Source organism: Scophthalmus maximus, chromosome 1 (assembly GCF_022379125.1).
Source record: "Scophthalmus maximus strain ysfricsl-2021 chromosome 1, ASM2237912v1, whole genome shotgun sequence".
Lineage (NCBI taxonomy): Eukaryota > Metazoa > Chordata > Actinopteri > Pleuronectiformes > Scophthalmidae > Scophthalmus > Scophthalmus maximus.
The window spans coordinates 13450816-13467667 of record NC_061515.1 but is presented as its reverse complement, the minus strand read 5'-3'; the positions used below and the strand labels follow the sequence as shown (position 1 = coordinate 13467667).

The 16852-nt window shown below is 43.1% G+C and overlaps 1 protein-coding gene across 2 annotated transcripts; it reads left to right on the top strand.

Annotated features, from left to right (window-relative positions):
• The first annotated feature begins 3318 nt into the window (after positions 1-3318).
• On the top strand, positions 3319-16852 carry pitpnc1b (phosphatidylinositol transfer protein cytoplasmic 1b). Of its 2 annotated transcripts, none has more exons than XM_035634442.2 (10): positions 3319-3983; positions 7219-7362; positions 9227-9315; positions 9560-9567; positions 9720-9791; positions 11331-11423; positions 12835-12990; positions 13933-13996; positions 14152-14238; positions 15592-16852. In XM_035634442.2, exons 1-10 carry the CDS (start codon positions 3979-3981, stop codon positions 15747-15749), a joined length of 876 nt encoding a protein of 291 aa, XP_035490335.2. In that variant the 5' UTR covers positions 3319-3978; the 3' UTR covers positions 15750-16852. The 2 variants fall into 2 exon arrangements, with proteins under 2 accessions (XP_035490335.2, XP_035490329.2); XM_035634436.2 differs by having other exon boundaries at positions 3320-3983; positions 7214-7362.

The window sequence follows — 16852 nt, the reverse complement described above, 5'->3', positions numbered from 1 at the left end:
TTAAGGAGCTGGGCCCAATCAATGTCTGAGCACCAGCCTGATACTCAACTACAAGGAGATTAAGACAGAGCTTACATTTTAACACAGAGGATCCAGCCGCACAAACATATACACAAAGACCCCCCACTCACAGCACATAAAATACACATGACATCAAACAGAGATGTTAGCACAACAACCAGCCTGCTTTTTGTCCGCTGTGTAGTTGCATCTGGCGGCGTTTGGGCTTTGAGGCACTTTCTGAACAGAGGGCAATAAAGAAATGTGTACTTTCTCTTTCTCTCACTGTTACTTTTTTTTCTCTCCTCTTGTCTCTCCCTTTGCTAGGCTAAAGTCTGACCTAAATAATTCAGTTTTTTGATGATTGGACCGATACAGAAATAAGAGGCGTCCAGCAGGCGTGTCGTGATATTCAAGGACGGGCGGGAGGGGGGCTGAAGACCCGAGCACACTCGCAGAGAAAGGCTGGTACTTACCTCACTGTTTGACTGTACAAAATGTAGCTCATAAACCAGTCAAACCATCCTTATCCTCACAGACTGCTGAATTCATCACCTTAAATCTTGCTCAAAGCCTTACCTTTCACCCTGCCGTGAGATGAAAAAGCTGCGGCATATCAGCTCTGTGCCCTCCACCAAGCCACTGCTAATTCAGGCCCGGGAGGGAGGGGTCCATCATTCACACGCTCGGAGGGGACACCAGAGAACCTTTGACCTTGGCTTGTGACCACACCTTGAGATTGAAGAGCCAGTAATGCAGCAATGGCAGCAGGCCCACCAGTTAATGATCTGCTTCTCCCTTTTTTCAGCTAAGTACAGATCTGTACTGCTCACCGTCATCACCACACTGACACACAGCCACAAGCACACACAAACTCACACACTGGTATTGTCTTTCTACCAAAAACACGCACACACACACACACACACACACACACACACACACACACACACACACACGCACACGCATGACGAGCATCAGAGCAGGAAACATAGAGGTCAAAGAACGCCTCACCAGTTTTTTAAGTGCACCCATTCATTTTTTATTTAATGATGTGAGGGGAGGTGATAGGTGTTCAGGATCAGGATGGAGTCCCCTCCAATCCCATCATCACCTGCAGGACAGGAAATAAGGATGGGCAGCTCTGACCAGAAGCAGAGTTTCAAAATGTCTAAGTCAGATAAAAGAACTGCACTGCTTCCTCAGCTGAATTTTACTCATGAGCATTGGACAGAATCATTTTTTAGTTTAATTACAAAAGTAACACACCAAAATGTCACACTAAAGTTGTGAGATTTGATTGCACACATCAATCATCTTTTCAAAACTTAAAATTTCCCTAATTTCAAAAGAATATACGTATATTTTTATTTTTTTTATTCCAAAGAATAAATAAAAAATTGTATTAAGTGTTGTGCAAAGGAAAAATAAAGTTTGAACTCCAGCTTCAAAGGTATTCATAATGTAACACTTTCAGCCCTTTTACACCAGACATTAACATGGATATACTGTACTCTGGATATCTTACCTGGGTTGGAAAAAGCACGAGGTGTAAATGCACGCAGAACACATTGTCAGATTGACGAGATCACATATGGATGTGGGTTGACATAGATTGTGACTGGATCCAACCCAAGTAAATGCGATCAATTCAGCGTGACCATATTCTGTGATGAGAAAAAAAAAATATCAATTATCAAGTTGAAAGGCCATGAAACTTATAAACTCTGCTGGCTAACTCAACATGTCCTGCATAAGCCACGGTATCCAGCAAGTGCTTCATTGAAAATTATTTCAAAATGAATGACAGCGGTCCATGACATTGCTTCCCTTGACCTGAGATGCACCATGTCTGCCAGCTTCTCCTACATGATCTGATCACAGTACCAGCAGAATCAAGATAGTGAGAACACTTATCAGAAGCAGGTCTTGTGAATCAGATGTTGCTATCAAGATAATGGATCAAGACAAGGATCACGTGTTTTAACCTTTTGTAAAGGAGGCCTCCGTTGCATGTCTCTCACCATCTCTCTCCCCTCCCAAATATCTCTTCAGTCATATCTCTAACTAAGATGTGAAAATGCCCAGAGATACTTTTACCACATTTCTAAATATATTCTCTGTTAGTCACGTCAACCTCTGACTGTGATCTTTTAAAGCAAGTAGAGGATGAATCTACTTCATTTAAATAAGACAACAGTAAACATCTGTTTCTTCCATGAATCAATCAGAAAACCAATCTTTTGTTCCACTCCATAATTTTCAGGATTAGACATCCAAGATCGCTGCCATTTCTCACCATGGTTATCATCAACCCAGTTCCCAAACAACCCTACAAGCAGAATTAAATAATCGATCAGAGGAGCTAATGACTCAATCAAGTGCTGAATACACATCTAAGTCACCACCAGTCACCCTTTAAACTGTGGTGATGCATGTGCTATCAGAGCTCTGTGTGCGTTGAGTCCGGGGAGAATCGAGGCAGAGACAAGCAAAGCACACCTCAGCTCTCTGAAGTGGCTTCCCTGCTCTAAACACTGATCTGATAAGATAGGAGCAAACCCCACCAGGAATTTGTTTCCACCGCTCTTACACTGCGGAGCGGATAACAGCGCAGACATGTAGAGAAGAGAGCCGCTTCGGCCCTTTTCTCAAGGCATGCTAAGGGAAAGCGAAATGAGGAAGAGGGAATTCCACCACAGAGGAAGAACCCAGGGCTGGTTATTGGCTTTGGCTCCTGTCAGACTGACCCAGAGAATCCAAACATCTGCTTCTCTTATTTGAGTGGGAGGCTACAATATGTGCTTGGCAGTCAGCGTCAGACAAAAGGAGACTGACCCACAACTCAAGGACATTATGACTGCGTCGATTCAACTACTCACTGACTAAACGCAGATTCAATTAAACCCAGCTGAAGGTCATGAGGTGATACATTGTAAGCGAGTGAGGTGCTGTGCTTAATGGAAGTCCTCATGGCTCTGGTAATATTTAATCCAACGGGCCACTCTGACTACCCTTGTGTGACAGCCATTCATACACCCTGAGTGCTGGGAAGGAGTTAAGGCGTCCCGTGTGAGGAATGTGCTTCAAATTCAAAGGCTGATGTTAACAAACTGCGTGACTTAATTTTGCCAGATATAGAGTGATGATAGGGGATGATATTGTAGAAAATAGTGGTGGAAGATAAAAATCAGAGAGAGGGAGGGACAAGGCGGCGGGGGAGGGGGGGGGGGGGAGGTAGGAAAGTACAGTAGGCGGGGAGCAGATACTATAGGTGGGAGGGAGAGAAGGAGGGAGAGAAAAAGTAGATAAGACGGGAACAGGCAGAGGAATTTGTGGTGAACTGAAAGCAGAGGAGATCGGCTGAGGGGAAAGGGAGGAGCACCTAGTAGACAACAAGGTTACACATGAGAAGTCTGAGGCGGAATTAAACAAAGCCCAGAGAAGGCGCGAAGTGCAAGAACAGGTAGAGTTAGTTACTAGTTGGTTTCAACCTTACTGCTCGGATAAACCCCAGGTTTTCCCACAGTGTGGCGTAAGAAAGAAAACAGAAAGCAGGAAAAACAGCAAACGGAAAGGGGCAGCTGGAGGCACGAGACTACAAAAGCAGAAGTAACAAGTCTGGGAGGGATTGACAGCAGTTAAGCAGTCGCAGATTAACTGAGGAAGAGAAAGAAACAAGTAGAGACGAGGCTGTGAGGAGTGAGCGAGGTGGTAAAGTGAGGAAAACAGAGGATACTCATTGACAGGGAGGACGGACTCCAATCCATCGACTACTGACATCAGCAAAACAAAGGAAGAAGAGCGTCAGAAAAGAGGTCGCCGCGGTCCTGCAGCAGTGTGGCTTGTTTGAGCGTGTCTACTATGCAACTAAGACCGCTGAGATAGACAGACTCCAGCTCAGACACAAAGACAGTCCTCACTGTAACAGCAGCATGTTGATGAAAGAGTACCGCGTTTGTATGCCACTGACTGTGGATGAGGTAAGTGTGTTTGTCTTTCACACACACACACACACACACACACACACACACACACACACACAGCGCCCTCCTACGAGCTCAAATTGAAAGACAAAAGAAAGGGGCTTTATTTAAAAGTGTTGCTTCGGCTCGTAATCTTAAAAGTGTTAATGCGCTGATAAGAAAGTTGCCAACAGAGCACGCAGGCGTCCTGCGGCTGCTCTGCGGGAGCTATGGCACACTGGGTTGCCCGGTATGTTCAGCACCAACAGGCTGTGCCAATGTGACGGAGCCAACGCACAACACCTGGCCGGTGGCATCATACTGTAGCGCTGCTGTTGCGTCTAAATTACCTCCCCATCTGTCTGCCTCCCTGCTCCCCCCCCCCCGCTCTCTGTAGCACTCCTGGCAGCCAACGCAAACCCGTCGGACTGGTTACAGCTTTTCAAGATCTAAACTCAAACAAAGATATCCGGCCTGCAGGTTAAACAAAGGATATCCCGCTAGAGAGAAGGGGGTGGGTGGACGAGGGAGTCTATGCGACGCAGTGTCCTTCAAAAGCAATGTCATTATCACCTGCTGTACCCTCCCCCCCCCCCTCCTTCAATTGTACCTGTTACCAGAGGAATGACAGTGACAAATAGCAGTCCAGAATAGGATTTACAGTGTCAGGACAGGACACGCACAGAAACTTTGAGCTCGCAGCAAATCCTCTTTTGCCAGGATGTAATATAAGTTTGAGTGCGGCCTATTTGAGGAGTTATGGAATCATGACAGTTACCCTGAATCCATTCACAGTGTCTTAACCCTTGCTCCATTTATAAAAGGACGCAGTAGTGTTGATTTCCCAGCATTACTTCTGTAACACGATACAGCGCCACTGTGTTAAGGAATGCTCAGTATTGTACTCTGCTGTGGGAATAGCTGGCGGCTGTAGCTCGGCCGCCGCGGTGGGAAAGTGGTTCAGTCTGCGGCTCCTTCAACACACACTTTGCTCCAAATCCTGGCACCCATATCCCGGCAAACGTTTCTATGTTGTAAAACAGCTTAAACAACGTCTGAACCTTGACGTCGTCAGGCGGTTGAAATATATGACCAACATGAAAATTGAACCAACATCATTTCACGACGTCAGTGTCGCCTGAATGTGCATTGAAATTCAGACAGTAATTCCATCACTTACCATGCAGACATCACTTCTAGGCTGCATACAAACGTGCTCTATAACACTGTTAGGGTATGAATTTATATGCAGTAAGGGTAAGTGTGTGTCAAAAGAGAGGTTGTGCCACGGACCCGCCGTCAACCCCCAGCTTGATGAAATATTTGCAGGGATGTCGGGGGGGGAAATGTATGTCACAAATCGAAGTCACAAGCAATTGTCAAATGAGTCTGTCACATCACAATCATGTACAGTGAAAAGAGTCTCCTCTTGGAAGTTTTCACGTTATATTTCTTTACAGCAGTGAATAAGTGGGGATTTGATTCTCGAGAAAACAAACAGTTTTTAATGTCAAAGAGAAAACAGATCTCTACTAAGTTATCTGTTTCCAAAAATACATGTTTGCACAAGTGTTACCTCTTTTTAACGGGACACAACAAAACCATTAGTAACCATTTAAATGCGCCTGCATGTAGGAGCCCGAACTTTTGGCGAGTTAGTGTTGTGGCAACAGCCGGACATCAAGATTAAAAAGCACAAGTCGGCACAGACACGAGGAGTCTTCTGAGTCACTGAGAACGGGACAGAAACTTCAACAGACTGGGGGGAAAAGTCACATGAAATTTGTTTTGATTCAGTATTTTAAAGCACTAATACATGGAAACTTTAAAGGGTCTAATAGGTATCGTAGTTCACCACTTTAAAGGGAATAAGGTATTGGTTATCATATAGGGATAAGGGTAAATGTTGTGTCCACGAGATGAGTACACAATCAAGGATCAGGACACGTTTTTTTCTATTGGTTTTGCTATAGAGAGTCTCATTTTCATTGTCAGTGAACAGATCCAGTGTTTCATAACAAATTCAGGACTTTGCTTTTACCATTTATCACACGTTTCTAAAAAGTTGTTCTAAACTTCATTTTGTTTCTTTCCTTTTTCTCTTTTATTTCACTTGCTGTCAAACCCCAGCCCCGAGCATTGATGAGCTATGTTTACTTTTCCGGAGTTCGTGACAAACTCCCAGCTTGTAAACCGATCCTCTCCTTTTATTTTCTTTGAGAGCGACAGTTGGACGAAAACACACACGGCAAAAGCTGTGGAAAAGTTTCTCAACCCATCGCTCATCACGGACATTGAGAGAAAATAATGGTTATTTAGGGACGGATACTTCTTCTCCTAACTTCCTGCTGAGATTTGTTTTCTGAAAAGTGAAAAAAGATTGACAGCCTGTGTGGGAGGAACTCATTAATGTGCAGTCTGTTAGTCTAAAGTCAGTGTAAAAGCACTCATTACTATGATTAATTAAGTCATGTGAGTACACAATAAGTAAGTATTGAATGTTGACATTCCCCGGTAATTGGAACAAGAAGGAGGAGTGTCACATGATGTCAACAGTACAGTGAAGGATGGCAAACTCCTTCTGTCCATCCACCCATCTCTTGCTGTTTCTCCTTTTTCTTAAAATAATGCTAACAATATAGGGCAACAAAATGAATCACATTATGATGGCTGTAGTCACACAGTTTAGTAAGTTTACGGTATTATTTTATTTTTGTATTAACTTCAAACACATTGTTTACCAAGTGACAAACAAAGTTCTTTAACACAAGGCACAGAGGGTTATAGCAGCTTCGGTGGAATTTTATTTTTCTTGCGTAAAGCCTTTAATTTTGTAAATTGTGAAAAAGACAACACTGATTGTGTCTGGGTGAGTTCATCTGGATGGTCACTCCAGATGCCAATATGCCTTTCAGTTTATACCACTGCTAAAATGTCAGGTCAGGGCAAGTTTTATTTACGTAGCCCCAAGTCACAAATTCGCCTCTAGGGTCTTTAAAATGAGCCTGACGTCATGGATCTGGAACCCTCTCAGGTATTTTTCGGTCTCCAGGATTTATGTCACAGAACAGACCTGCATTCAACACTGTGACATCACGGCGCAGCAATGTAAACAGTCTACAGTGTGACTTCAGGTGGAATCATTAGGAAGATGCTTTTGCCGTGTGCTTCATATTCTTTTTCCCACACGTTTGTGTTTCTCTCCTCACCACCATCAACCTCATCCTCGACCTCTCCTCTGGCTCCAGTACAGGATTGGGCAGCTGTACATGATCAGTAAGCACAGCTGTGAGCAGAGTGGTGGGGGCGAAGGGGTGGAAGTGGTGAGAAACGAGTCAAATGTCCACCCCCAGCACGGCCCGGGACAGCTGACCGAGAAGCGAATCTACCTCTGCAGGTAGAGTGCACTCTAACTAACGACAGTGTCTCTAATGATTCAGCAACCTGGGCCTTATCCGCAGGTTTGTCAGCTCTGCCATTATGATAACTGATTGTGTTTGAGCTTTGATCTCTCGCTCCACTGTAAAGCGTATCGTCCCATAGATGAGAGTTGCATGTATCACCACTGACAAGCAATAAAACATCATTTCAGCGCAGCCACACCCACGTTGAAGCGTAACCTGCCTACATCTAAAGTCCAAGTTAATTCTATCTGAAACATGTTGAGGCGCCTACTGTGGGATTCCAGTGGAAATGCTATTGTTCCATGATCTCACCATCCAGCAAAGCTTCTGATTAAGTACAGACTCCCAGCAGACGAAAACACGTCCACGTCATCCTGATGGTGGCGGTTACAGAATATGTTGTTTAGAGGTTTTAGCCTCTGATTCTTTTTCCGTAGTAGTATTGAAAATAAATCAGTGTTGCAAAGCCTACTCACACTTTAATCGGGTATCAAAAACTTTGGTTTTGAATTGAATTCTAAGTTCATACATTCAATTTACGTTATGCTGTTGATGTGGTAGGACATTTAAACACAATAAGTTCATTACAGGAATAGTCTGGTGTTTTGGAAAATATGCTTATTCAGTTTCTGGCAGCAAGTTGCATGAGAGGATTTATTCCTTTTGGATAGTATCCATTTACAGCCAGTTAGCTTAGCTTAGCATAAATACTCTAAAACGCATACCAGCAAGAATATCTTATCTATATGTTTGGTTTATTTAATCAACAAACCTTATTTTTAACATGTAGACTGGAGATTGGTATCCATTTTCTAATGTAACTTGATAAAAATGGGATTATGAATATTTCCAAAATATAAAACTATTGCTTGTAATGCATTTGTTCAAATTTTTTATAAAAATACATCTGTTTTTATGAATGTCAATAGATGTGATCACCACCATGGGTTATCAATCATTCATTATCTCTGTACAAACAAGCTGAGCGTGTTTTACATAAGGAGTTATACGATAGTGTGTTATGACCCATGAAGTGCTAATATTGTGTTAAAATTGGGTTTTACCCTAATGATTTCTGAATTTGCCTAAAGCAAACAGATTATATTTTACCAATATGATTTAAACACAGCAAAGTAGAAGTAAACAAAGAACTGTGAGAGCAATAAAAGGACTGAAATGATGTACTGTAATGACTGCTCAGCTACAGGAATCTGAAGCTAGGTGTGGCTGCAGTTTTTGGGCTGAAATTTGTTTTGTTTGCTTTGTGCTCCGGGTGACAGTCCATTAATCAATGAGTTTTGATTATAGTGGAAGCAGAGTCTAAAAAAATAAATAAATAAATGGAATTCTTATATTCTTATTGAACTCTAAATTCCTTTCCTAACCCTGAGCTCACCCCGCTCATTACCCTAATGTAACCTCGACTCTTATTCTAATCACCACTATAAACCGAAGGCCTAATCCTAAAATAAACTCTTAAAGAAGTAAATGTTCTCACTGTGGAGGATTTTCCTAATCTCTCTGTGCTTGTGGGACATTTGGTCTGCATTAGTAAAGATATACTAGAACACACACGCGCACGCACACACACACACACACACACACACATACTCACTACACTTAAGTACAGTACAAGTACAGTTGCTGCAGAATGTATTTTGGCCTCAACCATGTTCTGACGTGACATAGAAGCAGCAGTAACAATTCATCACCACAGGTGTAATTGGAAATGAGTCATATACAAACCACCGCTATGGTGAGAGTAGCCCACAGGTAATCTGGGAGCTCTCTGTCTACCTCCATAATCTCTACCACTCTCCGACTGTGTTTCTTTTTTCTGCCTGTTTTGTCTTTCAGTAAGCTGCCATCCTGGGTGAAAGCATTTGTCCCGCGAATCTTCTATGTGACAGAAACGGCCTGGAACTTTTACCCGTACACCATCACAGGTGCTCTCGTGCGCCTTTGTTTGTGTTAAACAGCGGATCACTTTCACCTCAATGCATTATACAAAAAGTTCTTTACTTATAACAGCTGGTATTCCAAGTGCCATCAAATATTTATCACCGTGTATGCATGTATTCCCATGTGGAAACGTGTATGTGTGTGTGTGAGAGCAATTGTGTTCTCATGCATGTATGAGTTACTAATGCTGTTTTTCCCTATCCATATTGAATGTCCCTGGTGCTGCAGAGTACTCAGTAAGTATTCTCACACATCATTTACTGTATATGAATGCAACAGAGCTCATCTCTTTGCACTATCAGTGGATCTAATCTGCAGACTGCTTCCACTCTCTCTATCTCTGCCCCTCAACCAATTTCTCCCATTTTTACCTCTTGTCACCCCGTAGGTATCATTCCTCCCCAAGTTCAGCATCCGTATTGAGACGAGATTCGAGAACAACAACGGCGATAACGACAATGTGAGTATAACTGAGCGCAAGCGAGAGGTGAGGAAGATGGAGTGATTAGGGGAGAGGGGGAGGAGAAGACAGGGGGATTGCAGTTTTCTCTGCAGCACAACGAAAATGTTCATCACATTGACGGGCCCATTACTAGGAAACCACGAAAAGCACAAAATGCACAATTCGCAGATTTATAAATCAGACATGTAACATGGGAATCATGGCTGCTATGCCGCATTTTGTCCGAGACCAACACACACACATACACACACACACAAACAGAGAACTTAGCAACTACATGTGCATGTGGTTGTGTCTATGTTGTGGAAAGAATCAAGAAACAGGCCCAACGTATCAAAATATCGGTAAGGTTACAGACTTCTGCTTGCCAAGAAATGTGTGTTGTATCTAGTTTTCTTGTCACATCGTTACAGGTTACATGAGGTTACTTCAAACAAACAGGCGCAACATATTCTTTTTTTTGACACATTTATATTTGGTTATTTCTCAACCCCTCTCATATTTTCAGATACATTGACATTTTCCTTTACAGGGGGTTACAATTCTTGTGAGTTCTTGATTAGTAGATGGTGTGTAGAAAAGTAAATCCAAACAAATTGTTATAAAATGAAGAAAAAGAACATAAAACACAAACATATCAAAAATAAAATTAACCATAACCATACACAAATCCACTCATTCAGTCTTTTATACCTACAGTAGATACCAAAGGGGTCCTATTATAGTACTCCTTGATATCACAGTTCTTTAAGTACAGAATCCTTCAATTATGTGTTCTCCCATTACCTCCTTTAGTGGTGTCCACCTTTCAATATATACATCCTGCTGCAATCTTACTTAAGCAACATTCTCAATGCATATCCTAAGTACTTTTAGAGTTTCCCTGAAGTTTGGGACACACACATGGGTTTTCTGTGTCTCAGACAGAGCACAACAATGACAATGACACCGTGAGAGCGTCATGCCCCGGGCACATTGTACACAGAAACACATCGGGCTATTGCAACACATTCCATTAGAGGGAGTGAGACCTCGAGTAGACACAGACCAACAAGAGCACCACAGGAGCGTGGCGGGGAATCACCCAACGGCAGGTTTCTCTCATCTGTTTCAGCTGTGAAATGAACAACTTCAGTGAGGCTTTGTGGGCACATTTTAAGAAGTGCAGTCTCCCCCTGCTCCAGAGTTTCCCTCATTCCCTCTCAAGGAAAAGTGTGTTCTGCTCTCATACAGCTGTTTTTGTTCCCGCACTTTTAATATCCCTCATACATCCTTGTGTTTTTGTTTCCTCGCGCCCTCCTCTGCCCTCTCTGTCTGCTCTATCCTCTATTTGCTCCAGTGTGATTTGCTCCAAGGGCCTCGGGTGGGATATAGCGAGGGGCGTTATGGTGTGTGACCTCAGTTTTCTTCACAGTTACTCATCTACTCTCATCCAGCTCTCCACTGTGTGTGAGAGTGTGCAGGGAGTGTGTGTACTGTATGTGTGTGTCTTCTTCTCATTATACTGGATGACCTCCCCCATCTGTTTTTATGCAGGTGTTTGGGGACACGGCGACCCCAGCAGAGAGTGTGAGTTTCCTGGATATCCTGAGTGACCCTATCCCAGAAAAGAACTACAGAGAGGCGGAGGTACGTTCTGTACTCTCACAAACACACAAACATGTGCGTGTGCTGTAAGCAAAGGCAGAAACAAATCACTGGGGTTGAGAAAATCTTTGGCGACTGCACTCAGTTGGTAGTTTATTAGGGAACACCTAGCACCTAGCAGTGTAATACAACAATTAAACCTCCTATCAGGATGGTTTGGTTTCAGAGAGGTTTTGATTTAACTGTATAATCATTTTCGAGGAGGTAGTTTGTGGAGCTGTTGAGCTGTATCTACCCTCATTGATATAAATGGAGTGAACCTGACAGTGCGATTCAGTTCAACAGTTTCTAACTGCGCTAACTCACACGCTTGAATGCAAAGCTCCACAATAACCGAATCTCAGTGTCTGGACCTCTTGAAATCTTAAACATTGCGCCCTTCTCTTTGTTGATGATTTGGCTCATTGGTCTGTTTCCCCAGATCCAATCATCTCCTTTTTCTACCTCCTTCCAAAACACACCGGTAATCAGATATATAAAGAGTAGAAGAACAAAAACAGTCACCTGCGACATACAGCCAATGTTATTATTATCTTCTCCTGCAGCCTTTCTGCGTGATTGTTCTTAATCATTCCACAGCCCCCACTACAGTGTGCACAAGTACACACACACACTGATTGTTGTGGAAAGTTCACACCCATTAGGAGATAACATTTTCTCATATAACACTTACTGTTAGAAGAAAAGTGAATATGTACATCTTCAAAAAAGTTGATTCTTTTAAGAGATAATGACTTATAATGGACATTCACTATGTGGATAACAGCTCACAAATGGTGATGTGAACAGTTTTTACTTTATGCACTTGTGTTTTTTCATGTGAAGGAGCATAAATCAGTAATACCACTCATGCCTCTTTTTAAAGCTGCCTGTCTTCATTCCCTTCTCTCCAAGGTTTTACACTGCTTTACTGCCTGCAAGTCCTTGGAGATAAAGGTCAATTCACAGGCCTGGGTGCACAAAGGTGTGCAGAGAAGCGCACATATACATAGACCATATACACGAGCACACACGCATGCACAGGCAAACAAACAAAAACCTTGCAAACACATCAATTTCCATATTAGGTGACACGGCTCACAAAAACAAACATTTTCCAATCACCTTTGGTCACAGATGCATAATGCGTTTTTATCCTGCTCTCCGCCGATGGGATGTGTTGAGCAATCTCTTTGCACCTCCACAATTATTGTCACACTCATTCTCTCCCTCTCTCTCTCTCTCTTCCTCTCACACACACACTCACACACACACACACACACACACACACACACACACACACAGTACAAATACGCATATACACATCCATAGTTCCCCTTGAAGACGCCTCACGGGGTCAAAGTTTCTGCAGACTCAGCAAGTAACATATAGACCTACTGTTTGCTCTGTGCAGGATCTTAGTCAATGGCTGTCAAACAAAACTGGCAGAGGGCCCCTGGAGAAGGGCTGGAGGGACGGCCACAAGCCCATCATGTGCTCCTATAAGCGGGTGGAGTGCAGCTTTGAGGTCTACGGCTTTCAGACCAGAACTGAGGAGTTCATACACAGAGTGAGACGATGCTTCTTCTTTTTTTCACATCATGCCTTTTCCCTGTGCTGTTGTCAAGAGGGTTGGAACAAGATAAGATTCTGCAATTACAGTTACGAGCCCTTACAGGTGTCATACAAGGTGGGAGAATTAGAACTTACAGCTAATTGGAAAGTGCTGTGTTCCATCTGAGCACTGCATGTTGGAGTTTTTCATTTTGTACATCTACAGTGAAGTGATGACCCCCGAATTATCCTGATTGGTTAATTTTTATTTGAATATGCCCTGTGTTGCAATTTGACACACATAAACCAATCATAATCATAAATGATGATCATAAATCATTTCCACATTGACTTAAAGACATTAGTATGGCAACCAAGCCCAATGCCAAGGAGGCTGTTGGCCTCAGGTGAGCTCTGGTTTTTATGCAATCCACCATTACATCAGATTTATAAGGTAATGTGCTGTATTGGTTTGCACCACAGACCATTAAAAGTACATCTATTCCCACAGCTCAAAGAAAGCAAAGGTTTTCAGAGTTTCTCACAATGGAGGTGAGCGGAATGAGTCAAACGCCCGTTGGTAAAATCACTTTCAACAAATTTATCCTCCACAATGAAGCAAAGCAATGAAGCATGAAGGAAAACTGAAAGCACTAAAAGCAAAACTAGCAACAGCCCCTTCTTTTTCCCACACTGTTAAAGCATAGCCAGTGATTATGGGACTGTAGTTTTAGTTTTGACTAGGCTACTGCAAATAATACCGCTGAGATAAGTTTCCACTAATGTGAGATAAGTTTCCATTTATCTCAACCATGGCTTCAGTTGTTTAAAGTACTTACACTAAAGTATCTCCAATATTTTGACAATGTCATTCTGTGCCAAATGTAGCGTTTCACACAAATGGCCGCACAGGTTTTATTGACATTTCCTGTGATTTTTGTTTGTTGTTTTATCACAGAACATCCGTGACATCCTTCTGGTTGGCCACAGGCAGGCAGTAGCATGGATAGACGAATGGCACGGTGGGTCAGACGCAGCAGTCCTACATTTTTAGATACAAGGTTGAAAATTCAGAGCTGTGCAGTTGTATTTTGTTGTATTTTTATTTCATTCTTAATATTTCATACTCCACTCTAATGCTTTGAGTGTCTACAGCTGTACTTTGCTTTCCCCACAGGGCTGAGTTTGGAGGAGGTGAGAGAGTACGAACTGGCGATGCAAGAGCAGACCAACAGCAAAGTCAAATCCAGCAAAAACAACACAGGTGAGATTGCAGCTCCTCTCCTGCACTGTACTGAAATACCACAGAGGATACAGGGGAGGCAGAGGGGAGACAGAGGAGGGAGAGGAGAGATGTTACAGCTGGAGGCTAGCGGCACAGGGAGAGACGGGGAGGGAGCAGGGAAGGAGATGAAAAGAGCAGTAAGTTTGAAATGTATATTTGTGCACTGTGAAAATGATCACTTTTAGATATATAAAGGAAATATAAAGGCAAAAAACATACTTTGTTATATCATTAGGTATTTATTCAGCCTGCCATGATGTCCATCGCTGGCTGTAGTGCAAACATGCTTGAACACAGGGTGGTTGCAGCACCAGTGGCGTAGCTGTTACCCACATGGCTGGTTTACGTCTGTGGCAGAGCAGTCAGGACGCATTTCACGACACAAGGAGCAGTGTGGGGGCAGAGACAGAGGGCACATGCCCAGAGAAGGACGACAGACAGTCAGATGTTGCAGGGGAGAAGAGTGTAGGCCGGCTCATGAAGTGATAATGCCACTGCGTCGGTCTGATAAACAGTGTAATGCAGCCACCTGCTGAACGGTCCCCATCAATAAGCAGCCACTGCAGCAGTTACCTGCAAATGTCAGCCCTGGTAGGGGTCTGTGTCCGGCCACCGACCGTGTGTGTGTGTGTGTGTGTGTTTGTGTGTGTGTGTGTGTGTGTGTGTGTGTCTGTGTGTGTGTGTGTGAGTGTGTTAGTGTGTGTGGTCACCATGCCCCCTTCTGGTTAGTCTGGTGAACCTCAGCTGGATGAGAGCGATATCATCAGTAGAAATGCCAATATGGCCTGTAGCATCTTGCCGCCTGCTCTCTCCCTCCCTCTCTCTTTCTCTCTCCCCCCCCCCCCTCTCTCTCTCTCCCTCTCTCCCTCTGTGTGTGATGATGAGAGACGGCAAGCTGCAACAAATCTGCAGTCATTGCTCAACCTGCTGCAGCTCGCTGCACTAACTTGACCCCCTACAGGCCGAATTCTGCTACTGCATTTATCTCTGCACAGACCAAGTGATAGTTCGGTTTCATTCCTTTCATTCATCTGCCAGAATAAAAGTAAATGGATGTCATTTACTCTAGAGAGTCTAATAAAGCGCAGAGCGCATGAGTTGAATACCAATAAGGGTTTTAACTAATGTGAATCTAAGTGTACGACACAGATCTTAAGTACACTTAAATAAATTGAAAACGCAAACAGTTCTCGCTCTGATTCTCTCCTTCTAAGTGTCTCTTTTGATTTTCTTCCTCTTTTATCTCTGTCTTGTTGTTTTTCCTCACGTGAAATACATTTGTTTTGTCCAAGCAAATAAAGATCTATCTATCTATCTATCTATCTATCTCAGGACCACCGACTGCGTCTCGTCCGACATTCTCTCGCTCGATCTCAGTGACAGATGAGCGTACCCTGAAGAAGATGGGAGTGACAACCGCGGACATGTCTGACCCTGCAGCCTCCTCTGTGGCTCACAGTCCCATTCGACTCCACTCCACCCCTGAATGAGGCCACACACCCAGCTCACATACAGTACAGTATACTGTACAATCCAAACACAGAAACCACATAGTCAGCATTACCGAAAGTCATGTTATTTCTCATGAACAAACCTGAAAGAATGAGTTCGACATTTTGGTAGAAAGCGATTATTCGTTTAGATGAGCAGATCATCACCACTCTCGTATTTGTCTCCAATGTGAGGCTTCAGCGGCAAGTCAGACTAGTCCAAACTTACACATTAATACAAAATAATAATAAAGTGCAACAAACAGTTCCCTCTTTCCAGTGGTATCGTATGTCTCATCTAACTCGCCAGAGAATGAATACGTTTATTTTTCTAAAATGTCTTTTAACACATCATTTATCTGCTCTTGTCTCTCACATGTTGTTGCTTTCGTCAATGCCTGCTAAAACCCCCCAAAAGTATCACAGCATCACACAAGAGCATACAAGCAATTTGTGCCTACTCATAGACAATTTCGACTGTTGCCTTCAACAGAAGTCTTCCGCCGCCTGTAAATGTGGTGCATTTCAGCTCCTTCTCAGTCGCTTCCTCAGCCGTAGTCGAGCTCACCAGTCGCCCACAGGGCTTTCCAATTGTTTCCCAGCGCCCAGCCAATGGCCTACAGACAGATGCATAAGGAGTTTAATAGAGTGGATCTAATGAGAAAGCAGAGGAGAAGAGGGAGGCTGTCAATGCTATGGATCTGCTTCCTTCTCCACCTCAGCCAATAGGTCAGACAGGTGTATTGACAGAGGGCAATGAGGCGTTTTATTGGTTCCTTGATCGCTTAGCTGAGAGCTGCAAATGGGTCAAGCCAGTACAAAACTTCAATTATGAGTTGATGATGTGAGCATATATGATACAATTAGCCTTTTCTTTCCCTTTATTTTTTTAGATGTACATTTAGATGTGATCAGGGAATAATAATGGCAACACTGAAAAAAATGACATGGTTTTTGTAGTGCAGTAAAAATACATTTTCGGTTGCCTTATTTGTAAAATATTATATGTAAAAATGAATCAAGTTTTAGCATTTATGTGGAGATTAAACTGTAAAGTCTTTTATGATGGATTTCTATCAATAAATAAATTTTCTTTCCAATGA